The sequence below is a fragment of the Saimiri boliviensis genome, chromosome 1, assembly GCF_048565385.1.
Source record: "Saimiri boliviensis isolate mSaiBol1 chromosome 1, mSaiBol1.pri, whole genome shotgun sequence".
Lineage (NCBI taxonomy): Eukaryota > Metazoa > Chordata > Mammalia > Primates > Cebidae > Saimiri > Saimiri boliviensis.
Window position 1 is genome coordinate 284,726,773 of NC_133449.1, and position 26,974 is coordinate 284,753,746.

Genomic DNA, 26,974 nt, shown 5'->3' on the forward strand with positions numbered 1-26,974 from the left:
GTGACCTTGATGAGGTCATCGCCCCCTCCGGCTCCTGGATTTGCCTCTGAAGCATCCAGCTCAACCTTAGTTCCTCTCCTCTGCTGCCTTTCATCTCAGCCCAGCTGACCTAACCAGGTCTGGGTCTCCTTCTCCCTTAAGAATCTTTCCCAGTTTCTGTGGCTTCTGTGCTCTCTTGGCCTGACTGATGTTTGCCTGTCTTTGAAGGCATAACGCATCCTTCCTCCCATCGTTTGCCTCCCTTCCCTCTGGATTTTTTGTTCTCTTTTCCGTAACTATCCCTGTAACATGTGACCTCGGCAGGACTTTGGATCAGGCAGAACTGGTGTTAACAGTCCGACTTGGACACTCAGCCATGCTTCCCTCATGGGACTATTGTGGGAATAACATGATTTACTGGGGGTTGTGTACCTGCAGGTTCATCGCCTGTCCCCTCGGTCATATTCATGAATGATTGCATTTTTATGCACATGTACCTGCTTTAGGTTTCCCAGAAAGATTGCGTTAGTGAGCTCATGCAATTAACCAAACATTTACATGGTGGATGTGTTTGGTATGAACTAGTGAACGAAATGAAAGTCCCTCTCTCACAGAGCGTACCTTCCCTGTAAGGCACCATCTGTCTTTTGACCTTTCCTTAGTAAAAGGCAGTTCTATTTGCCTCATTTGCCAAAAGGGGGATGTGCAAGGCCAGAGACAGTGTGGCCAGCAGGAGAAAGGACTCAGCTTCTTTTTAACTCAGCTCTTTGGAAACAGGCATTTTCATCTCCCTTCTCCCACCTTTAAACCATTAAGTAATTATAGTGCCATTGACCAAAGCTGGTTTTGTGTTGTTTTGTTTTGTTTTAATTCTACTTAGAAGCACAAACTTTGCACGTTGTCTTTCAGTGGTGAAAGTGGGGCAGGTAAAACCGAAAGCACAAAATTGATCCTCAAGTTCCTGTCCGTCATCAGTCAGCAGTCTTTGGAATTGTCCTTAAAGGAGAAGACGTCCTGTGTGGAACGGGCGATTCTTGAAAGCAGGTATTGCTTTATCGATTTTCTTGTTTCCAACCAATAGGATTCATTTCCTTATAGTATGGCTTATTTAAGGAAGAGTTAAAATGAGTTGGTCTGGTTTCTCTTTTTCTTGACTTCTGTTTTACAATTCCTTAAGGAAAGGTCCTGCCTGACACATAGGAGTATCTGTTGACCCCAACAACAGCTCCTTCCGTCTCCTGCCCCTTCATCATCAGGCCAGGTCTGCTGGGGACTGAGAGGCACCCGAGAGCCGTCTGCTGCCTCTGATGCTAGCTCCATGTGTTTTTGAAGCTCCTGGGTCAGATAAGGCATTTGTATTGGAGTTTACGGAGAAGAATGCAGCTGACTGGCTTTCTGGAGGCCTGGTCAGCAGCAGAAATGTCCACCCCCAGCCACCGTGAAAAGGGGGCTTATGTGGAGACGAGCAGAGTTCACTTCAGCATCCACCATTTGGAGGCCTCACATCCCTCTCGTGTGCAGATCTGGGATACATTCTATAACAGGGAGACTCAGAACTTTGAAAGAGGGCTGAGTGTCACCTGAGTTGTTGTATAAAATCTGTAATTGCAGCTGGGCCTGGTGGCTCACGTCTGTAATCCCAGTACTTTGGGAAGCTGAGGCGGGTGGGTCCCCAGCAGTCGGGAGTTCAAGACCAGCCTGTCCGACATGGAGAAACTTTGTCTCTATTAAACATATTAAAATTAGATGGGTGTGATGGCGCATGCCTGTAATCCCAGCTACTCGGGAGGCTGAGGCAGGAGACTCACTTGTACCCAGGAGGCGGAGGTTTCAGTGAGCCAAGATCATGCCATTGCTCTCCAGCCTGGGCAAGCAACAAGAGCGAAACTTGTCTCCCCAAAAAAAAAAAATGTAATTGCCTGATAGATGGTTTGTGCCTTATAAGACTTTAGAACCAGTGGGGACTTCATACATCCTATTATTTAGAGATTTGTCTGGGGCTCAGCAGACCACAGCCTCATGCCTGTCTCCTGCAGGCTGTTGTTGTTTTTTTGGTTTTTAGCATGTAAAGACTCCATTTTAAAAAATTGTGGTAAAATATACCTAGTGCTAAATGCGTATTAACTGTTTTCAAGTGTACAGTGCGGTGGCATCGGCATTAAGTACATTCGCATGTTTGTGCAACCGTTGCTGCCATCTGTCTCCAGAACCTCCTCATCTCCCTCCTGTTATCTGTTTTTATAAATAAAGTTTTATTGGAATCTAGCCACATTCATGAGTAGTGTCTACAACTGCTTTTAGGCTATAGAGGCAGAGCTGAGCAGTTGCAACAGAGACCCCATGGTCTGCAAAGCCTAAAACACTTACTGTCTGATTCTTGCCAGAAAAAGTTTGCCAGTCCCTGATCTAATCATACTCCATCTTATACTTGGAAAAGACCCAAAGAAATTAAATGGGCTGCCCCTGGCACATACAACGACTAGGTGAAATTTCCAGGAATGGAACTCTGTCAGTTTCTAGAATTGGGGTGGGGGCTTTTTCTGTGCAGTCCCTGGATTGCACATGTAAGGCCACACTCTCACGCGTGCAGGAACGAGCCACTGCGGTCCCCTTAACTGTGTGGCATCTATTGCCAGCACAGCTGTGCTCACTACGATGGATATGCGGGTAAACCCATTTCAACAGGTGTTTTGAAAATCTGGCTCTTCTGGAAATAAACATTGTCACCCACAGTCCTTTTGGTTTCAGATTTTTCTTGCAGCTGTGTATTTTGACATTTGTGAGAAGTGCCACTGCCCTCTTCGGACCCGCCCTTATTAACGCTCTCTTTTGCCCTCACTACCTCCGCAGTCCCATCATGGAAGCTTTCGGCAACGCGAAGACCGTGTACAACAACAACTCCAGTCGCTTTGGGAAGTTTGTTCAGCTGAACATCTGTCAGAAAGGAAATATTCAGGGCGGGAGAATTGTAGATTGTATCCTCTTTCATTTATTTTTTATCTATAGTATTTGATTCTCTAAGTGGAAACTGTTGTAATTACAAGGATGGAAAAAGAAGGTGAAACATTTCTTTCTGTGGTTCTCTAGTGACTTAGAGCGGTTAGTTATCGCTGTAATGTTAGTATACTTGACCTATTAATTTTTCTATGAGCTGGACATGGTGCATATGCCTGTAGTTCCAGCTACTTGATAGGCTGAGGCAGAAGGATTGCTTGAGCCCAGGAGTTAGAGGCCAGCCTGAGCAACTCAGCCAGGCCCTGTCTCTTAAAAAAATAAAATAATTTTTTAAGATTTAATCCCAGCACTTTGGGAGGCCGAGGCGGGTGGATCACGAGGTCAAGAGATCGAGACCATCCTGGTCCACAAGGTGAAACCCCGTCTCTACTAAAAATACAAAAAAATTAGCTGGGCATGGTGGCGCGTGCCTGTAATCCCAGCTACTCAGGAGGCTGAGGCAGGAGAATTGCCTGAACCCAGGAGGCAGAGGTTGCGGTGAGCACAGATCGCGCCATTGCACTCCAGCCTGGGTAACAAGAGCGAAACTCCATCTCAAAAAAAAAAAAAAAAAAAAAAAAAAAAGATTATTCTGTGTGGCTGGACTCGGTGGCTCACACCTGTAATCCCAGCACTGTGGGAGGCGGAGGCAATCATATCACTTGAGGTCAGAAGTTCAAGGCCAGCCCAGCCAACATGGTGAAGCCCCGTCTCTACTAAAAACACAAAAATTAGCTAGGTGTGGCGGCATGTGCCTGTAATCCCAGCTACTCAGGAGGCTGAGGCAGAATTGCTTGAACCTGGAGAGGCAGAGGTTGCAGTGAGTGCAGATTGCCTCACTGCACTCTAGCCTGGGTGACAGGGCAAGACTCCGTCTTAAAAAAAAAAAATTATTCTGTGAAATAAAGAACCATACAGTACTTGTTTTGTAAATCTCTGCTGTAATTTCCATAATCTGAAGCACTGAATTCATCGTTAAACATTAGGTATTTGTTTGAAATCGACTATGTCAGTTACTTCGGTACCTGACAGGATGCCATGTGTCAGGCCTAGAATTGGATTTAGATGAAATCGTGTACATTTTGTTTGCTTGTCTGTTGGCACTGGAAGTTTCTGTGTCAAAGGAAGAGGGAGCTGTAATTATTAGGGTAGCAAAGGATAGAAAATGAAAGAATAGTTGAGGGTGGCACAGCCTCGTTTTGTTCCTTGACTTGCCATTGCTTTTCACATGAAGATTTATTAGAAAAAGTAAGTAAACTTGATTTAATCCACATTTTCTTTCCTAACAATTTTCAGAAATTATTGGTTTGTGTGAATTAAGCAGAGGAAACATCTCTGAATATAAATCTGATTTATCTCCCCAGAACCGAGTAGTAAGGCAAAATCCCGGGGAAAGGAATTATCACATATTTTATGCACTGCTGGCAGGGCTGGAACATGAAGAAAGAGGTGAGTAAGTGGGATAGCAGCTGGATAAGGCGGACTAGCCACTCATCTTCCATTTAAATAGATGTCAGTCAATGAGAAGACATCTGTTTTAATGCTGACATTCCACCAGTAGCAATGAAATTTACATTATGCAAACACCAAAAAGATGCTGAATTTACAGTGGAGAGAAATAATAGAGGGAGAAAATTATCCATAGAGAAACCCTAAATATTTTTTTTTTGAGACTTCATACATTTTTAATGTAAAGGACGTTTATGGAAAAAGACATAACGTATTACACAGCTGGTTTTACTTTTGAACTGCCCTGAATAAAGTTAATTTATAAATAGTTGATTTTTGGGCGAGTGTGGTGACTCACACCTGTAATCCCAGTACTTTTTGAGAATCCAAGGCAGATGGATCACTGGAGGTCAGGAGTTTGAGACCAGCCTGGCCAACATGGTAAAACCCCGTCTCTGCTAAAGACACAAAATTAGCCAGGTGTGGTGGCATGTACCTGTCATCCCAGCTACTCAGGAGGCTGAGGCAGGAGAATCACTTGAACCTGGGAGGCAGAAGTTGCAGCGAGCTGAGATTACACCACTGCTCTCCAGCCTGGGTGACGGAGCTAGGCTCCATCTCAAAGAAGAAGAAAAAAAAAGATTTTTAAGAGAAAACAATAAAAGAGGATCCTCATCAGTTATTCTTTCAGTAACATTTTTTAATCTTCTCATTTGGTTTCACTAATTGTTTTCTATTTTCCCTAGATGATAATTAAGAAAGAACTTTATTATTATTATTATTATTATTTTTTTGAGACGGAGTTTCGCTCTTGTTACCCAGGCTGGAGTGCAATGGCAAGATCTCGGCTCACCGCAACCTCCGCCTCCTGGGTTCAGGCAATTCTCCTGCCTCAGCCTCCTGAGTAGCTGGGACTACAGGCACATGCCACCATGCCCAGCTAATCTTTTGTATTTTTAGTAGAGATGGGGTTTCACCATGTTGACGAGGATGGTCTCGATCTCTTGACCTCGTGATCCACCCACCTCGGCCTCCCAAAGTGCTGGGATTACAGGCGTGAGCCACCGTGCCCGGCAGAACTTTATTATCTTTATGGGGGACTGTTAGGAGCAGAGAATTTTATATATATATACTTTAAAAAAATCAGAGTGAAGACTCTGAATTTGGTCTTGTCCTGGACAACTGTGACGTTGTATTTTTCTTTGTCTTTCTGTAGAAGAATTTTATTTATCTACGCCGGAAAACTACCACTACTTGAATCAGTCTGGATGTGTAGAAGACAAGACAATCAGTGACCAGGAATCCTTTAGGGAAGTTATTGTAAGTTACTTTTAAATGTTTTCCCTATTAAGAGTGACAGATTTTATTTTCTGTTTCAAAATAGTTTTTGAAATAGAAATAGAAGTAATTACATTTGGACCAGTGGATGAGACTAGGTATTTCTTTCTTGTTCCAAATCATAATAAATACTGCCTTCCAGGCAGAAAGAGATTTGAGGAATCTGCTCTTTAGAAGATGAGTGACCGTCTATGTCATTCAAGGCAGATGGGCGGCTGACTTGGGACAGTGTGTTCAGAAAGCGTACCCTCCACCCCTAAAAAACCCCCAGATCATGGGCTTCACTCTGGAGCCAGCAGATCCTCTGTTTTGGGGCTTACAAGTAAATTTCTTTGAAAAACAAGATTCTGTAGCTAAAGACAAATTTGCCAACCATTCGCCCAGGTGACTGTTGTAGAATTTTGCTCCTTAGTTCAGCTAAAACCTGGGTTCTTGTCACACGACCAGGAAAACATAGGCACACATACACATTGAAGGGTGAGTAGATCAGGATTTTATTGGGTGAAAGGAAAAAAAGAAAAACTCTCAGCAAAGCAAGAGGGGTTCCTGCTAACCAGCCGCCACCTCACAGATTGATTCCCAGGTCACTACAGGAGCGGAAGAGAGCAGGCGTCTCTTCTCACATGGAAGAATTACCCGTGGCCCCACCCACTTCCCCCAGTGTGAATGTCAGGCCGATTCCCAGGTCACTACAGGAGCAGAAGAGAGCAGGAGTCTCTACCCCCTGGCCCCACCCACTTCCCCCAGTGCCCATATCGGGCCGATTACCAGGTCACCACAGGAGAGGAAGCCTTCCCACCCACTTCTCCCAGCGGGCATGTCAGGTTGATTCTCAGATCCCTACAGGAGAGAAAGACTTCCCCGAGGCCCCACCCACTTCCGCCCAGCGCACATGTTAGGCTGAGTCCCATGTCCCTACAGGAGAGGAAGACTTTCCTGTGGCCCCACTCACTTCCCCCCAGTGCACTTGGCAGGCTCCAGTCTACTGTGGGCTTGCCCAGATAAGCCCTGGGCAGGTTTCCTCATGGAGACGAAAGCATCTGATGTAAACACTCTTGGGACAATCTGAGATTCTCCAGGGACCCCATTTCATCTGCCTAAGCATTTGGCTGTCTCACTGTTAAGGTATCATCCAGACCTCGTGGCCTATGATAACCATTTCTGGTTGCATGAACAGTAGGCATCTTGACTCTGCATTGTGGCATGCCACAGTCTCTTGCAAGGGCTTTGTTACAAGGTGTCTGCATTTAAGAAGCCCGGTCATAGAGCATTACAAACAGCCCCACCGGATCCTAGTGTGGCCAGGAAATTTCATCATTGTGATCTTAAGTCCTTTCCCAGGGCCCTTTTTAGAACAGTTAGGTGCAATGCACCCGGAATCGAGTTATTACCATTCTGATCATCACAAATGCAGCTGACATTTAGCAGCACTACTGTTATGAACTTTACGTGGAGTTAACTTTCTAATCATTCTCAACAACCCCTGAGTGTAGGAAGTACATTCAGAGAAGTTAGTGTCTAGCCCAACCTTACCCAGTACCTGATGGAGCCCGTATCCACACACAGCCTAACTCCAAATCCTACACACTAAAGCAGGTACTACCTGCTTTCAGTGCGCCTCGCATTCCTCCTCGTAGGCTGCAGCTGGAAGACTTAACAGCTCTTCGTTCCATGTTTCCTTTCATTCTCATAGATTATTTGTTAGAACTGCCTGTGGAATGAAATCAAAGTATGTTTAACAAATGGATATAAATCACGCATCATTTCTCCATGGCTAACATATGTCTCCTTCAGTTGAAAATGAAATTCCAGGCCGGGCGTGGTGGCTCATGCCTGAAATCCCAGCACTTTGGGAGGCAGAGGCAGGAGGATCACCTGAGGTCGGGAGTTCAAGACCACCCTGACCAATATGGAGAAACCCCATCTCTACTGAAAATACAAAATTAGCTGGGTGTGGTGGCGCATGCCTGTAGTCCTAGCTACTTGAGAGGCTGAGGCAGGAGAATCACTTGAACCCGGGAGGTGGAATTTGCAGTGAGCCAAAGATTGTGCCATTGCACTCCAGCCTGGGCAACGAGAGCGAAACTCTGTCTCAAAAAAAAAAAAAAAAAAAAAATTAATAAATGAAAATGAAATTCCAAACAGATTGGGCTATAATACATGATTGCTTTCCCCTCTGCCTCCCTATTAAAGATGACACAATCTGCCATTTATAATGCAGAGTGGTTCCTCACAACATGTCTCTTTTCTTTTAACCTGTTAACAAAAAGCTTCCTGCAGACAGCACCTTTAGGCATCTGCCTGAGGAGGTATGGGATTTGGCCTTGAATGTTGGGTTTTATGAAGTGTTTTTCTAAGTTTTAATTTGAATTTTATTTTGCCTTCTAGACCTCTCACTACTCAAACTTTCTCCCATCGCCATTCGTTTATTACTGTCCTTGCTGAGAAGATGATGTTTAGAATACATTCTCATTCTCAATTTTGAGGAGCAGGGCAAAAAAAAAAAAAAAAAAAAAGACCGGTCTCCATGTTTTTTCCTATTTTGTTTCTTTCTTGTTTCTTTCTTGAAGTAAAGAACAATAATTTTGATAAAAGAATTCAGACAAGATGGCTGATTATCCATGAGGCAGCGTCACGGCAGGTCCCATCACCTGTGAGCTCGCTTGCTGGCCGATAGGGAGCCCTTGGAGATGGCAGCACCCTTGTGCTGGGAAGGCCCTGAGAAATCAGATCCTCCGCTGGTGTCACTCTGTGTTCTTTCGGGATATCATTTTCCACTTCAGAACTGTCTGTCCTTTTTTTTTTTTTTGAGACGGAGTTTCGCTCTTGTTACCCAGGCTGGAGTGCAATGGCGCGATCTCAGCTCACCGCAACCTCCGCCTCCTGGGTTCAGGCAATTCTCCTGCCTCAGCCTCCTGAGTAGCTGGGATTACGGGCGCACGCCACCATGCCCAGCTAATTTTTGTATTTTTAGTAGAGACGGGGTTTCACCATGTTGACCAGGATGGTCTCAATCTCTTGACCGTGTGATCCACCCACCTCGGCCTCCCAAAGTGCTGGGATTACAGGCGTGAGCCACCGCGCCCGGCCTGTCTGTCCTTTTTGTCAGCTACAAATAAACTTTTGGAACTTGGCTTCCCTTCAGTGATTGCTAGCTTTTATTGCTAAATTGAAGTAATAGATTTTGGCATTTGAAATTTGGTTTTATGACAAAAGGATATGTCAGTCATCTGGAAAGGAAGAGAAATGTATACATGAAATTGACATAATGAACGTAATTAACACATTTATTCTAGTTAATACATTATACTTATAGAAGATATTTATAGATCCTTAAATATCTAATTTGCAATTACTTTTTAATGTTAGTCTAGCAGGTGTATCAGTGAAAACTTAGCTGATGTTTATTAACATCACGCACATGACATTTTTGCTCTAATAATAGCAAAATTTAACCTATTAATGGTTTAACCTTGTACTAGAAATTCTAAGCAGTGCAGTAAACAAAGAAAAAAAGTGTAACTTTTGGGAAAGAAGGAGGAAAATATATTCCTTTTTATATATAATATATCTCCTCTCAAACTTAGGAGAATCAAGAATTGGGGGATAGGTAGGTTGCAGGGGGCTCACACCTGTAATCTCAGCACTTTCGGAAACTGAGGGGAGCAGATCACTTGAGCAGAGGAGTTTAAGACCAGCCTGGACAACATGGCAAAAACCCATCTCTACAAAAAAATACAAAAATTAATCAGGTGTGGTGGCGCACAAGTGTGATCCCAGCTACTTGGGAGGCTGAAGTGGGAGGGTGGCTTGTTTCTGGAAGATGGAGGTTAACAGTGAGCTGAGATTATGTCACTACACTCCAGCCTGAGAGACAGAGCCAGACCCCATCTCAAAAATAAAAAATAAGAAAAAGAGGCCGGGCGCAGTGGCTCACGCCTGTAATCCAGCACTTGGGAGGCTGAGATGGGTGGATCCACGAGGTCAAGAGATTGAGACCAGCCTGGCCAACATCATCAAACCCTGTCCCTGCTAAAAATACAAAAAACAGCCAGGCATGGTGGCCCACACTTGTAGTTCCAGCTACTTTGGAGGCTGAGGCAGGAGAATCGCTTGAACCTGGGAGGCCGAGGTTGCAGTGAACTGAGATCACACCACTGCACTCTACCCTGGCAACAGAGTGATAGTATGTCTCAAGAAAAAAGAAAAAGAATTTGGCCATGCCTGTGATCCCAGCACTTTGGGAGGCTGAGGTGGGCAGACCAGGAGGTCAGGAGATCAAGACTATCCTGGCCAACATGGCGAAATCCCGTCTCTGCTAAAAATACAAAAATTAGCTGGGTGTGGTGGCACATGCCTCTATAGTCCCAGCCACGTGGGCAGCTGGGGAGGAGAATTGCTTGAATCAAGGAGGTGGAGGTTGCAGTGAGCCGAGATCCTGATTGTGCCACTGCACTCTAGCCTGGTGACGGAGCGAAACTCTGTCTCAAAAAAAAAAGAATTGGGGAATAGTTTAAATAATTTGTTATACCCAGTACATGAGATCTATTGCTACAAGTAAAACTTGTGCTTGAGTATATATAATAACATAGAAAACTTTGCTTGTGTAGGAGGGAGGATTTTTATTTAAAAAAATAAGCATGGTGTATAATGTGTTTATAGCAATTCTATGTGTGGAAAAAAGATTGGAACACAGATACACCAAAAATATTATCTCATGTGGCAGAATTCTGGGATTTTGTTTTATTCTTTATCATTTTCTCCGTTATAATATTTTTACAATGAATGTATCGACTTTGACAGTTGTATGGCTGCTATATGACTATATTCCTAAAATTCCATTTTGTATAATGCATGAATATAATCCTAAGTGTCATTATCAATACCAGTGGGCCTGTCTTGTGCTGCCCTCTGCATCCAAGAGTGACACAGACATGGTTAACAAGTGGCACTCACTACTCCTGGCTGAGGTTGATTTTTAAACATTCAGCATGTTTGAACACCTGCTGTGTGCCCGGCACTGTTTTAGACACCAGGGAGACTGCAGTGTACAAATCAGACAGAGTCCCTGGCTTCTGCTGGAGAAATGCAAAGGACTGAAACTGACATCGTACTTGTGTTTTGTGGAGTTCATCTTGTTTCACAAAGCTCCATTTCCCAGAGGTGGTGGAATCAAAGGAAGGAAAGAGACCACGTTCTTTGATATAAACAAAGTTTTCTATGTTATTAAACATAATTTGTGTAATAAATTTGGGGCTCAAGGATAATTTGTTGGCAGAATGTGTTATAGTGTAAGTGGAGAGAAATGATTTGTGTGAATTATATACGAAAAGATCACTTTTGATGTTCATTTTTAGCTACAAAAAAAAAAAAAAAAGCTGGACGCTGTGGCTCATACCTGTAATCCTAGCACTTTGGGAGGCTGAGGTTGTTGGATCACTTGAGCCCAGGAATTTGAGGCCAGCTGGGCAACCTGGTGAAACCCCATCTGTTAAAAAAAAAAATACCAAATGGCCAAGCATGGTGACTCATGCCTGTAATCCCAGCACTTTGGGAGACTAAGGCAAGCAGATCACCTGAGTTCAGGAGTTCGAGACCAGCCTGGCCAATGTGGTGAAACCTCGTCTCTGCTAAAAAAGAAAAATTAGCCAGATGTGGTGGCATGTGCCTGTAATCTCAGCTACTAGAGAGGCTCAGGCAGGAGAATTGCTTGAAACCAGGAGGTGAAGGTTGAAGTGAACTGAGATCACGCTGTTGCACTCTAGCTTGGGCGACAGAGCAAGACTGTATCTCAAAAAAATTAAAATAAAATAAACAAAATAAGCCGGGCGTGGTGGTGTACCTGTAGTCTAAGCTACCGTGGAGGTACAAGGATTGCCTGAGCCCAGGAAGGTCGAGGCTGCAGTGAACATGATTGTGCCTTTGCATTCCAGCCTGGATGACAGAATAGGACCCTGTCTCAAAAGCAAAATCAAGCAAAAAACCATGTTTCTTTTTTACCAACTTTAATGTTAGTGTATTCTGGCAATGAGACTTTTTTTAAGAGTTTTGCTTATTTCCTTGAGAATTTGCCTTATTTATTTTTAAAATTTATCATTGGCTGCAATAAACATTAGTATAAAAAAGTGTCTGTGAGGTATTCTGAGCAGTTTTTGGAGAGACCCTAGTCCTGGGGCAGAGGCAATGAACCGATGCTAAATTTCCTAGCCATTTCTTATACAGCCCTTCAAATTGCACCTTAAAGTGTTAGGTCAGGATGAAAAGCTATTTCAAGTCAGTAGTAACAACTAGTTTATTTTATTGTCTGCATTTGGCCCACTCGGATGGTGGCTGATGAAATGTGTCTGAAGTAACAGGAGTCTTTGCTGAGTGATCATCGATTTATTCTTTTATTCCACAAATGTTGAATGTTTACAGCGTGCCTGGCACTGATCAGGACTGGGGTTTCCTGACTGCATGGGCCTTCCTGGGTGTATCAGTGGGGTTTGAATGGTGTGTGACCTTGTGTGTGCATGTGTAAATTCATTCATCATGAGTCAGATTTTATTAAAATTTGAAGGACCAACTTTATACTTTAATTTTGCAAATCTTGGAAATGTCAGTCTCTTTCAATGTTGGAAAACTTGGGTGGTCAGCCAATTTTATATTACAGTGTATTTTTAAAATAACAATATTAGTCAACAAAACATTATGTAATAAATTATTATTGAGTTACTTATTTGTAATTTATTGTGCGCAAAATAGCCTTCCTGTCACCCTTTCAGAGATACCATTTGTTGACTTCTTCTGCAATTCCTTTTTTTTTTTCTTTTTTGAGACTGAGTTTCACTCGTGTTGCCCAAGCTGGAGTACAATGGTGCAGTCTCATCTCACTGAAACCTCTGCCTCCTGGGTTCAAGCAATTTTCCTGCCTCAACCTCGGAGTAGCTGGGATTACAGGCATGCACCACCATGCCCGGCTAATTTTGTATTTTTAGTAGAGACGAGGTTTCTCCATGTTGGTCAGGCTAGTCTCAAACTCCCAACCTCAGGTGATCTGCCCACCTCAGCTTCCTAAAGTGCTGGGATTAGAGGCATGAGCCATCTCGCCCAGCCTACTTCTTCCGAGATTCTTCGGGGGTGGCTTAGCCTTCTCTGATGGTGACACTCCTTTTCTCCTTTTGTTTCCAGTGTGACAAGCTGAGCTCCTTTTGTGCATGATGATTGGGATTCTACCATGTATTTGTCACCCTTCCCTCCAAACGTTCACATTCGCAAGCATCTGTTTCTTATGTGCTGAATCATACTGAGAATTTCCCATTTTTTTTTTAAGTTGTAAGGCCTAGTGTTGAAATATTAAAATAAGTATAGTAAGCCTTAAAGTGGCTACTGTTGTCACAAGGGTGAAGATTGCTTACTGAAACAGTTCGGAAATAGGAGAGTAAGAAAATAAATAGAGACCCTTGCCCGCAGTTTTAGCATACATGTCTGCATTGGTGAGAACTGGTTGTAGACATTAATTCACCCATGTTATGATGAATGCAGCTGCCACTTAACACGGCACTACTAGCTGCTTACCCACTCACTTAGAGTTAGACTTGAAAGCAAAGAAGTCCACACATTTATTAATATAGTAAGCACATTTATTTTTTTCATTTTGCTTAAATTTCTTTTTATACAACCTTTGTATTTTTTTTAGAACTTAACCAAGAATTTTTATTTATGGGGTGTGTGTCAATATTTTTTCTTTGGCAGTTAGAAATTTTCTACTCCTTATTTCACTTTTTTTTTTTTTTTGGAAACAGGGTCCCACTCTGTTGCTCAGGCTGGAGCACCTTGTGCGATCATGGCTTGCTGCACCCTTGAACTCCTGGGCTCAAGGGATCCTCCTGCCTCGGCCTCCCAAGTAGCTAGGAGTACAGGTGTATGCCAGCATACTAGGCTAATTTTTATATTTTTCAAGAAATGGAGTTCTTGCTATGTTGCCTGGCTAGAAAATGTTTATAGTTAGTTATGAATATGTCTGTCATATATGAAGAAAACTTGAATCATAGAAAGGGAAAAATTTAACTCTTGTACAATGTAGGTGCTTTTTATTATTTTGCTCATAGCGGATGTGGTCTTTAACACAATTTAAAAAGTCTTGAGAATAACAAATTATTTTGCATTTCCTAACCATATTTCTTTGCTTTTTTACCTTTTAGAAGAAGTCACTGATAAATGTCTTTAAATTCGAATCATTATTTTCTCATAGGCTTTTTTTATTGATAAGGACTTGACCAGTAGTTCTTATTCTTTGCGTCAGTTTGTATGCATGAAATGATTGCCTTCCCACCTTTAAATAAGTCATGGTATTTTAATTTTTATAATCAACCTTATTGAAATGTGCCCATTCAAAGTATATGTGCCAGCCAAATGAGGTGGCTCACGCCTGCAATCTCAGCACTTCGGGAGGCTGAGGCATGTGGATCACATAGTCAGCAGATCAAGACCATCCTGGCCAACATAGTGAAACCCTGTCTCTACTAAAAATACAAAAAAAAAAAAAAAAAAAAGCCGGCGTGGTGGTGTGTGCCTATAGGCCCAGCTACTCGGGAGGCTGAGGCAGGAGAATCACTTGAATCTGGGGGATGGAGGTTGCAGTGAGCTGAGATGGTGCCACCACACTCCAACCTGGGCGACACAGCAAGACTCTGTCTCAAAAAAAACAAAAAACAGAAAAAAGTTTACATTGTAATGAATTTTGAATTTACATACCCATTTATCCACAACCATGATCAAGATAAAAGGGAATCATATACCCCAAAAGTTTCTCTGTGTCCCTTCCCAGGCAATCTCAACCCTTCACACCTGGCCCTAGGAAGTGACTGATTTAGTCTTTCTAGTATACGGTATCTTCTCTAGAGAACCATGTAACTAAAATACACACTATGTATTCTCCTGTGTCTAGCTTCCTCCAGCCATCCACGTGGCCCGTACCGCACTATTCATTGTTTTCTTTGGTATTCCATTGACTAGACAGCAGTTTGTTTATCCATTCACCCATTGATTGTCTCATTTTTTTGTTGTAAAAATATTGCCAGCAGCATTAAAAAGACGTGATAGAATAGAATGTTCATAAGCCCGCCGACACTGTAAACTCGCAGTTAACCCTTAACAGTAACTATTGGAAATATTTTCAATTTTGTCAATTTTCTTCCCAGCTTGAATTTTAAAAATAATTATGGGTACAAAATAGCTTTTTTGCTTTTTTATAGAAAGCTACAGTCAGTATAACTGTGTCTCCATATAATGTGCATAATTTTCTTTAAAAAGTATGCAATGCTGGGTGCAGGGTTCACGCCTGTAATCCTAGTACTTTGGGAGACCGAGGTAGGCAGATCACCTGAGGTCAGGAGTTCGAGACTAGCCTGGCCAACATGGAGAAACCCCATCTTTACTCAAAATACAAAATTAGCTGGGCATGGTGGCACATGCCTATAATCCCAGCTACTCGGGAGACTGAGACAAGAGAATTGCTTGAATCTGGGGGGTGGAGGTTTTGGTGGGCTGAGATCATGCCACTGCACTCCAGCCTGGGAAACAATAGTGGAATTCCATCTCAAAAAAAAAAAAAAAGTTACTATATTTGACTTGACTAATTGTAGAATAATTAGAATTATTTTTTTTCTCTCAAAGTGTTAGTAAGGTAACAATAGTGGTGAATATTTTCTAAAGGTTTTTTTTCCCGCTCTTGAAATTTTCCCTGAAACGAACATTTAGCTTTGAAATTATGGGAGATTATATAGATTTCTTTTTTTATGCCTTTATAAAGTAATGGGTGGATAATAATAAGTTCCTCACCGGGTACAGTGGTTTATGCCTGTAATCCCAGCAATTTGGGAGACCTAGGTACGCAGATTGCTTGTGCCCAGGAATTTGAGACTGGCCTGGGCAACATAGCAAAACCCCATCTCTCCTAAAAGTACAAAAAATTATAGACAGGTGTGGTGGTTTCCACCTGTTACCCCAACTACTGAGGAGGCTGAGGTGGGAGAATCACCTGAACCTGGGAGGTTGGGGCTACAGTGAGCCATGATCAGCCACTGCATAGGTGATGGGAGTGACACCCTATATCAAAATAATAATAGTAATCAATAATAGTAGTAAGTTCCTAGATTTGGGTCAGTTGGGCCAGACTTTGAACTTTGGTTGTGCAACCCTGAGAAAGTTATTTTTCTTCTCTGAACCTTTGTTGTTGTTTTTTTTCTCAGATATGAAAATTCTAATATTATGTACATACTGTGTACCTAGGACAATTCTGTCAGATAATCATGTTGTTTTTCCAAAAAGATACTAATTTGTAGTACTAACAAGCAGTGTATACATGTCTCTTTCCTGCCAATCTTTATCATTCCGAAATTTTTCGCTAATTTGACAGAACTGATCTCATATTTACCTTGATTTGTACATGTTCAGTTTCTGGGAAGGAAAACAGTACTCTGGATTTGCATTTCTCCCTATGTTTGTCGATCATGTGTATTTCAGTGGAGTTTTTCGTTCCTTCTGTCTCCATTGTTTGCCTTTTTTTCTGCCGTTACTGCTTTTTCATTATAAAGAAGTTAATCTTGGCTGGGTGCAGTGGCTCATGCCTGTAATCCCAGCGCTTTGGGAGGCTGAGGTGGGCAGATCACCTGAGGTCAGGAGTTTGAGACCAGCCTGGCCAACATGGTGAAACCTCATGTCTACTAAAAATACAAAAATCACCCTGTGTGGCGGTGCATGCCTGTAATTCCAGCTACTCAGGAGGCTGAAGCAGGAGAATCGCTTGAACCCGAGAGGCATAGGGTGCGGTGAGCCGAGATCGTGCACCACTGCACTCCAGGCTGGGCAAAACAGCGAGATTCCATCTCGAAAAAGAAATGGAACTTCTCGCATTGTTAAATCTCCAGTTGTTTCCTTTTGCAGTTTCTGTTGCTTCAAAGCGGTGTGTGGTTTCCTTCCCACTCTCCTGTGGTCCTTGTGTGGGTCCAAGTTCTTTTTGTAGGTCATTTTCATCTGTATTGCCAACAAGTGTGCCTCCAGGTTTATGTGTATGTATGTGTGGTTTTCTTTTCCTTTTTAGTAGCTTTTTTTTTTTTTTTTTTTTTTTTTGGTCATAAGAATGCAGCTCCTCAGTCACAGTAGAAAATGAGCAAATCTTAGACATGATTCAGAAAACACCTGGCTTCAGTTGTTGAGATACTTTTTGGTAACAAATTCTTGTAAGTGCTTATTTATTTTTATTTTTCCCCAAACAGCATTATGTTAATTTCCACATAGCATCCTGAGGCCAAGATAAGACCTTAAAAAATCCTTTGGAGAAATTAAAAATAGAGATGTGATGACTGTCCAAGGAAGACAGATCCAGATCTATTTAGATTTTTCATCAACATTTATTTAATTTTTTTTTTTAAGAGCCAAGGTCTTAACTCTGTCACCCAGGCTGGAGTACACATGTGATCATAGCTGACTGTAATCTTGAACTCCTGGGTTCATGCAATACTCCTTCCTCAGCCACCAGGAGCTGCGACTACAGGTGTGCACCAACAAACCTGGCTAATTTTTTAAAATTCTTGGCTAGACATGGTGGTTCGCACCTGTAATTCCAGCACTTTGGAAGGCTAGAATTACATAAAAGAAGGAAGATAGGCTGGGCGTGGTGGCTCACGCCAGTAATCCTAGCACTTTGGGAGACCGAGGTGGGTGGATCACCTGAGGTCTGGAATTCAAGACCAGCATGGCCATCATGGTGAAACTCCATCTTAAAAAAAAAAAAAAAAAAAAAAAAAAAAAAAGAAGGAAGATAAAGAACTACAGCAGCATGGGAGGATTGCTTGAGGCCAGGAGTTCGAGACCAGCCTGGACAACATAGTGAGACCCTCATCTCTACAAACAAAATGAAACAAAACAAAAACCCCTATCCATGTATTCCCTCTCCACATTTTTACATCTAAAGAATAACTTATTTTTCATTACACTCTGTTAGCTGTACAGAAAACTCTTTCTTTCTTTCTTTCTTTTTTTTTTTTCTGAGACAGAGTCTCGCTGTGTCACCCAGGCTGGAGTGCATTGGCACAATCTTGGCTCACTGCAATCTCCACTTCCCGGGTGCAAGTGATTCTCCTGCCTCAGCTTTCTGAGTAGCTGGGACTACAGGCGCATGCCAACATGTCAGGCTAGTTTTTGTATTTTTAGTAGAGATGGGGTTTCACCATGTTGGCTGGGATGGTCTTGAACTCATGACCTTGTGATCCACCTGCCTCAGCCTCCCAAAGTGCTGGGATTACAGGCATGAGCCACCACACCCAGCCTAGAAAACTATTTTTTTATCATTGTCATGACTCTGACTCCCTGAGGTAATTCTTTTGTACTATATGTAGGAGGCTTATATGTAAGGCAGATACTATGTTTATTGCATTGATTATCTCTGAGCATATTGTAGTTCTTTTATCTTCCTTCTTTTATGTGTACTGTGTAAAGTCTTCATCATTTTAAAAGTGAGTGGTTAAGGGCTGGGTGCAGTGGCTCATGCCTATAATCCCAGCACTTTGGGAGGCCAATGTGGGCAGATCAGTTGAGGTCAGGAGTTTGAGAGCAGCCTGACCAATGTGGTGAAACCCAGTCTCTACTAAAAATGCTTTAAAAAAGTTAGCTGGGCTTTGCGTCGTGCTCCTGTAATCCCAGCTACTCTGGAGGTTGAGGCATGAGAATCGCTTCAACCCAGGAGGCAGAGGTTACAGTGAGCCGAGATCATGCCACTGTACTCCAGCCTGGGTGACAGAGCGAGACTGTCTTAAAAAAAAAAAAAAAAAAGTGAGTGGTTATGCATCTATGTTTTGTTTCCTTGGCTTTTGTTTTTTTTGGTTGTTTGCTTTTTTTTTTTCGTCTGAGACAAAGCCTCACTCTGTTGCCCAAGCTGGAATGCAGTGGCATGATCTCAGCTCACTGCAACCTCCACCTCCTGGGTTTAAGTGATTCTCCTGCCTCAGCCTCCCAAGTAGCTGGGATTACAGGTGCAACCATGCCTGGCTAATTTTAGTATTTTTTGTAGAGGTGGGGTCTCACTGTGTTGGCCAGGCTGATCTTGCCCTCCTGACCTCATGATCCACTGCCTCGGTCTTCCAAAGTGCTGGGATAACAGGTGTGAGCCACCGTGCCTGGTCTGTTTCCTTGCCTTTTGAATAACACCTAGTCATTTTATATTGTCAGGGGTATTCTACATTTTCTTCAGTGCGAAAAAACAACATAAAATTAAAGGCATTTATTTTCTTCTAGATGGCAATGGACGTGATGCAGTTCAGCAAGGAGGAAGTTCGGGAAGTGTTGAGGCTGCTCGCGGGTATACTGCATCTTGGGAACATAGAATTTATCACTGCTGGTGGGGCCCAGGTTTCCTTCAAAACAGGTAAGATTATGCCTGCCTGCCCTCCTCCCTCCCTTTGTTCCTTGTTTGTTCCTCACAGGAAACTTAAACCTAAATTATTGACTGGCCTTTTAGAGAGAAAATTCTGGCCAGGCGCTGTGGCTTTTGCCTGTAACCCCAGCACTTTGGGAGGTGAAGGCAGGCAGATTGCCTGAGCCCACAAGTTCGAGACTAGCCAGAGCAATGTAGCCAAACCCCATCTCTACTAAAAATACAAAAATTAGCCAGGCATGATGGTGTGCCCCTGTAATTCCACCTGCTCAAGAGGCTGAGGTTGGAGGATCACCTGAGCCCCCGAAAGTCGAGGCTGCAATGAGCTGAGATGACGTCACTTCACTCCAGTCTGGGTGACAGTGAGATCGTATCCCAAAAAAAAAAAAAAAGAGAGAGAGAGAGAGAGAAAATGTTCTGACTCCTTTAATAGAGATCTACAGAATGTTAGCTTAGCAGATACGAAGTATCGGTTAAGAAAGGCTCAGAGTGAGGCCGGACGCGGTGGCTCAAGCCCGTAATCCCAGCACTTTGGGAGGCCGAGGCGGGTGGATCACGAGGTCAAGAGATCGAGACCATCCTGGCCAACATGGTGAAACCCCGTCTCTACTAAAAATACAAAAAATTAGCTGGGCATGGTGGTGCGTGCCTGTAATCCCAGCTACTCAGGAGGCTGAGGCGGGAGAATTGTCTGAACCCAGGAGGCGGAGGTTGCGGTGAGCCGAGATCGCGCCATTGCACTCCAGCCTGGGTAACAAGAGTGAAACTCCATCTCAAAAAAAAAAAAAAAGAAAGAAAGGCTCAGAGTGTATGAAAAGTTACTAGTGAATTGGGATAGCAGCTATGTTCTCTTTCTTACAAAAAAGGAAAATGAGTCGATTACGTGGAAATGTGAACAACCAGGAATTGACATAGAAAAGTGATGGGAGTCAGGTGGCATAGTCCTGTTGAGTGCCGTCCTGGTAGAATGGATAAGACCCTTTGTTTTGCAAGCCAGGATGATGAGTTCATAGCCCTCCCCTGCCTCATGCTGTTTCCTGTGTTATCTATCTCCTGAACACTCCTGACTTCTCACCTACACAGTGTCTCAGAGATTTGCTGTCAAGATAAAATGAGTCAGCTGGATGCAGTAGCTCACGCTTGTAATCCCAACACTTTGGGAAGCCAAGGTGGGTGGATTACAAGGTCAGGCGTTTGAGACCAATGTGGACAAAATGCTGAAACCCCGTCTCTACTAAAAATACAAAAATTAGCTGGGCATGGTGGGTGCCTGTAGTCCCAGCTACTCAGGAGGCTGAGGCAGGAGAATTGCTTAAACCCGGGAGGCGGAGGTTGCAGTGAGCCAACACAGCACCACTGCATGCCAGCCTGGGTGACAGAGCAGCACTCTGTTTTTTTTTTTTAAAAAAAAAAAAAAAGAAAGAAAAAAAAAGCCGGGTGTGGTGGCTCAAGCCTGTAATCCCAGCACTTTGGGAGGCTGAGGCGGGCGGATCACGAGGTCAAGAGATCGAGACCATCCTGGTCAACATGGTGAAACCCCGTCTCTACTAAAAATACAAAAAATTAGCCAGGCATGGTGGCATGTGCCTGTAATCCCAGCTACTCAGGAGGCTGAGGCAGGAGAATTGCCTGAACCCAGGAGGCAGAGGTTGCGGTGAGCCGAGATCGCGCCATTGCACTCCAGCCTGGGTAACAAGAGCGAAACTCCATCTCAAAAAAAAAAAAAAAAAAAAAAAAAAAAGTGAGTTACTAAACATATAGCTATGTCAGTTGTCATTTTGCTAGAGTGATTTATGTATTTAATTTTTAAAACTTTTCTGATGGAAGCAATAGGTGAGGTCATGGAAGCTGGAAATTGTATGAGTTCAAGTTCAGAATGGTTCTAGAGAAGCCTGTGGGTCAGTAATTCTCAAATGCCCGATTCCACCTGGTACCTCTTAATAAAATTCTCAAAAATCATAGAACCCAAGAGCTTTTGTTTATGTAGGATGCATCTGTTGATGTTTACCACATTAAAAGTTAAAACTTTTTGGCTGGGCACAGTGGCTCACGCTTGTAATCCTAGCACTTTGGGAGGCTAAGGCAGGTGGATCACTTGAGGTCAGGAGTTCAAGACCAACCTGGCCAACACGGTGAAACCCTGTGTCTACTAAAAATACAAAAATTAGCCAGGCTTGTTGGTGCACGCCTGTAATCTCAGCTGCTTGGGAGACTGAGGCATGAGAATCTGTTGAACTTGGGAGGTGGAGGTTGCAGTGAGCCAAGATCATGCCAGTGTACTATATAGCCTGGGTGACACAGTGAGACTGTCTCCAAAAAAAAAGTTTTAACTCAAGCAAAAGAATTGCTTGAACCTAGGAGTTGGAAGTTGCAGTGAGCTGAAATCACATTGCTGCTGCATTCCACCCTAGCGACAGAACAAGGCTCTATCTTGGGAGAAAAAAAAAAAAAAAAAGGAAGTTGGGTTGTCATATCTCTTCCGCATTTAATTTGTTGAAAGACCTCACGTTATGTAGCCTTTGGAATACTCTTCTGTATACTGGTGAGAGAATAAGAGTGAAAAAAGCAGATAACATCTTAGTGTTATTAATGTAAGCAGTAGGCGGGGCACGGTGGCTCACACCGGTAATCCCAGCATTTGGGGAGGACAAGGCAGCTGAATAGCTTGAGGTCTGGAGTTCAAGACCAGCTTAGCCAACATGCTCAAACCCTGTCTCTATTAAAAATACTCAGAAGGCTGAAGCAGGAGAATCACTTGAACCTGGGAGGTGGAGGTTGCAGTGAGCCGAGATCATGCCACTGCACTCCAGCCTGGGCTACAGAGTGAGACTCCATCTCAAAAAAAGAAAAAGAGAAATTAGTTGCAAACTTCTGACAGGATCCTGCAGACACCCGTGGGATTAGCAGACCTCACTTATCCAAGCTCAAGGCTCTATGCTACTAACCTAGGATTCACCAAGGGACGGAATAACTTAGCAATAACACGCAGTCTCTGAACTCTGCCTGGAGGATTCAGGAGTGTTCTCTGCATGAAGGTATCGCTCAGGGTGGTTAGCTTCTTGTGGGCGGCGGGTCCTTTCACCTTTGTCTTATTCTCTGTTTGCAGCTTTGGGCAGATCTGCAGAGTTACTTGGGCTGGACCCAACACAGCTCACAGATGCTCTGACCCAGAGATCAATGTTCCTCAGGGGAGAAGAGATCCTCACGCCTCTCAGTGTTCAGCAGGTACACACGGTTTGCCAGCCAGTCTTGCCTTATGAGACACTCCTGGGTTTTCAGATCCATACGTTTGATTTAAATATATAATCATAATAACAGTTATATTATAACTGAAATATAGTAATAACTGTTCAAATGACTTTGGTTCATGATCAAAATAAAGAAGACACCCGGGCCGGGTGCAGTGGCTCATGCCTGTAATCCCAGCACTTCGAGAGGCCGAGGCGGGTGGATCACGAGGTCAAGAGATCAAGACCATCCTGGTCAACATGGTGAAACCCCGTCTCTACTAAAAATACAAAAAAATTAGCTGGGAATGGTGGCGCGTGCCTGTAATCCCAGCTACTCAGGAGGCTGAGGCAGGAGAATTGCCTGAACCCAGGAGGTGGAGGTTGCGGTGAGCCGAGATCGCGCCATTGCACTCCAGCCTGGGTAACAAGAGCGAAACTCCGTCTCAAAAAAAAAAGAAGACACCCAAGGATTGGGAATAGGCAAAGCTATTGAGTTGTCTGATTGTCTAAAGCAACATCTAATTGTTGTTTAAGAGGATGGGTTGAATGCAGATTATCTGACTTTGAACTTGAGCCTTCTACTTACTAATGTCTATTCTTGGGAAATTTATTCACTATATCTCAGTTTTCTCCTCTATAAGACAAGGATAATTGTCATACCTAATTCATAGGATTCTTGTAAGAATAAAAACAACAAATACATGCTGAGCATTTAATGTCCAGTACAGAGTAAGCACTAAATAAATATTAGCTACAATAATAATGTGTTATTATTATAATGAACACTATATAACAATATGTCGTATTTATTTTTGCTTCTGCTACTACCTTGAGCTGATGTGTATCTGCTGGCTTTTGTATTAGGGTTCTCTTAGAGGGACAGAATTAATATGATAGATAGACAAATAGACAGATCCAGGGGAGTTTATTAAGGATTAACTTACACAGTCACAAGGTCCCACAATAGTCAGTGTGCAAGCTGAGGAGAAAGGAGAGCCAGTCCAGGTCCCCAAACTGAAGAACTTGGAGTCCGACGTTTAAGGGCAGGAAGCGCCTAGCACAGGAGACAGATGGGGGCTGGGAAGCTGGGCCCATTTCTCCTTTTCACGTTTTTCTGTCTGCTTTATGTTCCCTGGAGGTGGATTAGGTTGTGCACACCCGATTAAGGGTGGATGTGCCTTCCCCAGCCCACTGACTCAGATGTCACCCACACAGATGCGCCCAGGATTCATACTTCGTATCCTTCAGTCCAATCAAGTCGACACTCAGTATCCACCATCACACTCTTCAATACGTTTTTAATTGGACAAATGAAAATGCTGACCATATTATGAAGAAAAACGTTATAAATACAAAGTAGAATGGAAAATGAGAAAATAATAAAAAGCTCACACCTTAATTATTGTTTAAACCTGGTAACATTTGTACCTGTATATATACTTTAGAGCAGGCGTCCCCAAACTACAGCCCGCGGGCTGCGTGCGGCCCCCTGAGGCCATTTATCCGGCCCCCCGCCGCACTTCAGGAAGGGGCACCTCTTTCATTGGTGGTCAGTGAGAGGAGCACAGTATGTGGTGGCCCTCCAATGGTCTGAGGGACAGTGTACTGGCCCCCTGTGTAAAAAGTTTGGGGACGCCTGCTCTACAGGCTTTTGTATAACTCACCATAGAAAGTGGAGTTTGGAATCCCGGTATTTAATCTTAACAGACAGTAAATATGTGAGCTCCAGTGTTTTTTTTTTTTTTTTTTTTTTTTTTTTTAAAGACAGAGTCTTGCTCTGTCACCAGGCTGGAGTGCAGTGGCGCCATCCCGGCCCACTGCAACTTCTGTTTTCTGGTTTCAAGCAATTTTCCTGCCTCAGCCTCCCGAGTAGCTGGGACTACAGACACAAACCACCACGACTGGCTATTTTTTCTATTTTTAGTAGAGACAGGGTTTCACCATGTTGGCCAGGATAGTCTCGATCTCTTGACCTTGTGATCGGCCTCCCAAACTGCTGGGATTACGGGTGTGAGCCACCGCACCCGGCTATGAGCTCTAGTTTATCTTTTCTTTAGACACTGTCCTTTCCTAGGTGGTATTGACTGACTTGGCACTGGAGGCCCGGGTGCCACGCTAGTCTTGTACTTGTCTCTCGAGTGGGGCAGAATGGCCTTGCCTGTCTGGGGTGCCTGGGGTCAGCTGAGTCTGTGCCGCTTCCTCTCCCACAGGCGGTAGACAGCAGGGACTCCCTGGCCATGGCTCTGTATGCGTGCTGCTTTGAGTGGGTGATCAAGAAAATCAACAGCAGGATCAAAGGCAACGAAGACTTCAAATCTATTGGCATCCTTGACATCTTTGGATTTGAGAACTTTGAGGTAAGCTTCCTAACAGTGCAGCACATGAATTCTCTTCTGTCCATGATTAGCTGCGATTGAACAAATCTCTGTAAACAAATTTATTTATTGATTTTTTATTGATTTTTATTTTTTTATTTTTTAAAGATGGGGTTTCACCATGATGGCCAGGCTGGTCTTGAACTCCTGACCTCAGGTGATCCACCCACCTCAGCCTCCCAAAGTGCTAGGATTACAGGCATGAGCCACCCCGCCCTGCCTTTTTTTTTTTTTTTTAGATGGATCCTCACTCTGTCTCCCAGGCTGGAGTGCAGTGGCGCGTCTCAGCTCACTGCAACCTCCACCTCCACATCCAGCTAATTTTTTTTGTATTTTTAGTAGAGATAGGGTTGCACCGTGATGGCCATGCTGGTCTTGGACTCCTGACGTCATGTGATCTGCCCACCTCAGCCTCCCAGAGTGCTGGGATTACAGGCGTGAGCCATCGCACCATGCAACAAGCATTGATACTTTTCTTCGCAGATCTGTTTTTTGTCTTTCTTTCATCTTTCCATATAATAGTGAGTGCGCTAAAGATATTTACTGAGGCCGGGCGCGGTGGCTCAAGCTTGTAATCCCAGCACTTTGGGAGGCCGAGGCGGGTGGATCACGAGGTCGAGAGATCGAGACCATCCTGGTCAACATGGTGAAACCCCGTCTCTACTAAAAATACAAAAAATTAGCTGGGCATGGTGGCACGTGCCTGTAATCCCAGATACTCAGGAGGCTGAGGCAGGAGAATTGCCTGAACCCAGGAGGCGGAGGTTGCGGTGAGCCGAGATCTTGCCATTGCACTCCAGCCTGGGTAACAAGAGCGAAACTCCGTCTCAAAAAAAAAAAAAAAAGATATTTACTGAATGCTTTCCCTCCTTAGGTTAACCACTTTGAACAGTTCAATATAAACTATGCAAATGAGAAACTTCAGGAATACTTCAACAAGCATATTTTTTCTTTAGAACAACTGGAATATAGCCGGTAAGCACTCAGAGTTCCATTTTAATTTTTTTAAAGCAGCAACTAGATTAGATAGTTTCAAAGCTATGTTTTCATTTAACTTGGCTCTTTTAAATCTTTCTACAGGGAAGGATTAGTGTGGGAAGATATTGACTGGATAGACAATGGAGAATGCCTGGACTTGATTGAGAAGGTAATGTATTTTTCAAGAATGGTTATAGTCCCAAGGGTGTCCAGCTGGGCTGATTCATATGTATGGGAACAAACTAACCTGCGCCAACACGCACATCAAAGATGTGAATGTTTAGAACACAATGGACCATTTGGAAACATAGATGTAAATGTGCAAGGTTGAATTTAAATACTTGGCTGCTTCAAACCTATTGTCTCATTGAACTCAGTATTTTAGAATCAACAGTGTGTGTGAATTGGCTTCCCTTAGATTTTAAGTTGGAAGAAATGTCTTGCCAGTACCGATAGAGATTTGCCCGCTTTAAAAGTTTTATCCACAAAATTGCAATGGGTTCAATTTTTTTAAAGGATTTATGTAGAAATTAAATTAATTGGTTTTCTCTATAGTGTATCATTACGGATTTTCCAATCAAGAAATTACCATGCCTTTTCTTTTCACCACTCATTTGATAGAGAGTAGAAAAGAGCTAAAATCGTTTAGGAGGCAGACATTCAACTTTTCTTTTTTTTTTTTTTTTTTTTTTTTTTTTTGAGACAGAGTCTCACTCTGTCACCCAGTGGACAGTGTGAGTCTCACTCCACTGTCCAGTGGCACGATCTTGGCTCACTGCACCCTCCGTCTCCCAGATTCAAGCGATTCTCCTGGCTCAGCCTCCCCAGTAGCTGGGATTGTAGGTGTGTGACACCCTGCCCAGCTAATTTTTTTGTATGTTTAGTAGAAACAGGGTTTCACTGTGTTGACCAAGCTGGTCTCGAACTCCTGACCTCAAATGATCCACCTATCTCGGCCTCCCAAAGTACTGGGATTACAGACATGAGCCACCGTGCACCCAGCCACATTCAACTTTTAATTCATTTCTTCTTTCTCTTCTTTGTTCTAGAAACTTGGCCTCCTAGCCCTTATCAATGAAGAAAGCCATTTTCCTCAAGCCACAGACAGCACGTTATTGGAGAAGCTACATAGTCAGCATGCTGTATGTGGAAACCTGCCAATTCCTAATCACATCGGAGTAGCACATCTGTGGGCTAGGGTCACAAACCAGACATGT

General features: G+C 43.4%; 1 protein-coding gene across 1 annotated transcript in view; it reads left to right on the top strand.

The window, feature by feature from the left end:
• The window catches only part of MYO10 (myosin X), a 285,836-nt gene that overhangs the window by 147,444 nt on the left and 111,418 nt on the right, over positions 1 to 26,974 (top strand). Inside the window, exons 5-15 of the mRNA XM_039463186.2 lie at positions 889 to 1,023; positions 2,830 to 2,954; positions 4,208 to 4,221; positions 4,338 to 4,422; positions 5,639 to 5,742; positions 19,036 to 19,165; positions 22,281 to 22,399; positions 24,615 to 24,761; positions 25,654 to 25,754; positions 25,860 to 25,926; positions 26,807 to 26,899. Coding sequence (XP_039319120.1) covers positions 889 to 1,023; positions 2,830 to 2,954; positions 4,208 to 4,221; positions 4,338 to 4,422; positions 5,639 to 5,742; positions 19,036 to 19,165; positions 22,281 to 22,399; positions 24,615 to 24,761; positions 25,654 to 25,754; positions 25,860 to 25,926; positions 26,807 to 26,899 — 1,120 coding nt within the window. The remainder of the gene's footprint in view (positions 1 to 888; positions 1,024 to 2,829; positions 2,955 to 4,207; positions 4,222 to 4,337; positions 4,423 to 5,638; positions 5,743 to 19,035; positions 19,166 to 22,280; positions 22,400 to 24,614; positions 24,762 to 25,653; positions 25,755 to 25,859; positions 25,927 to 26,806; positions 26,900 to 26,974) is intronic.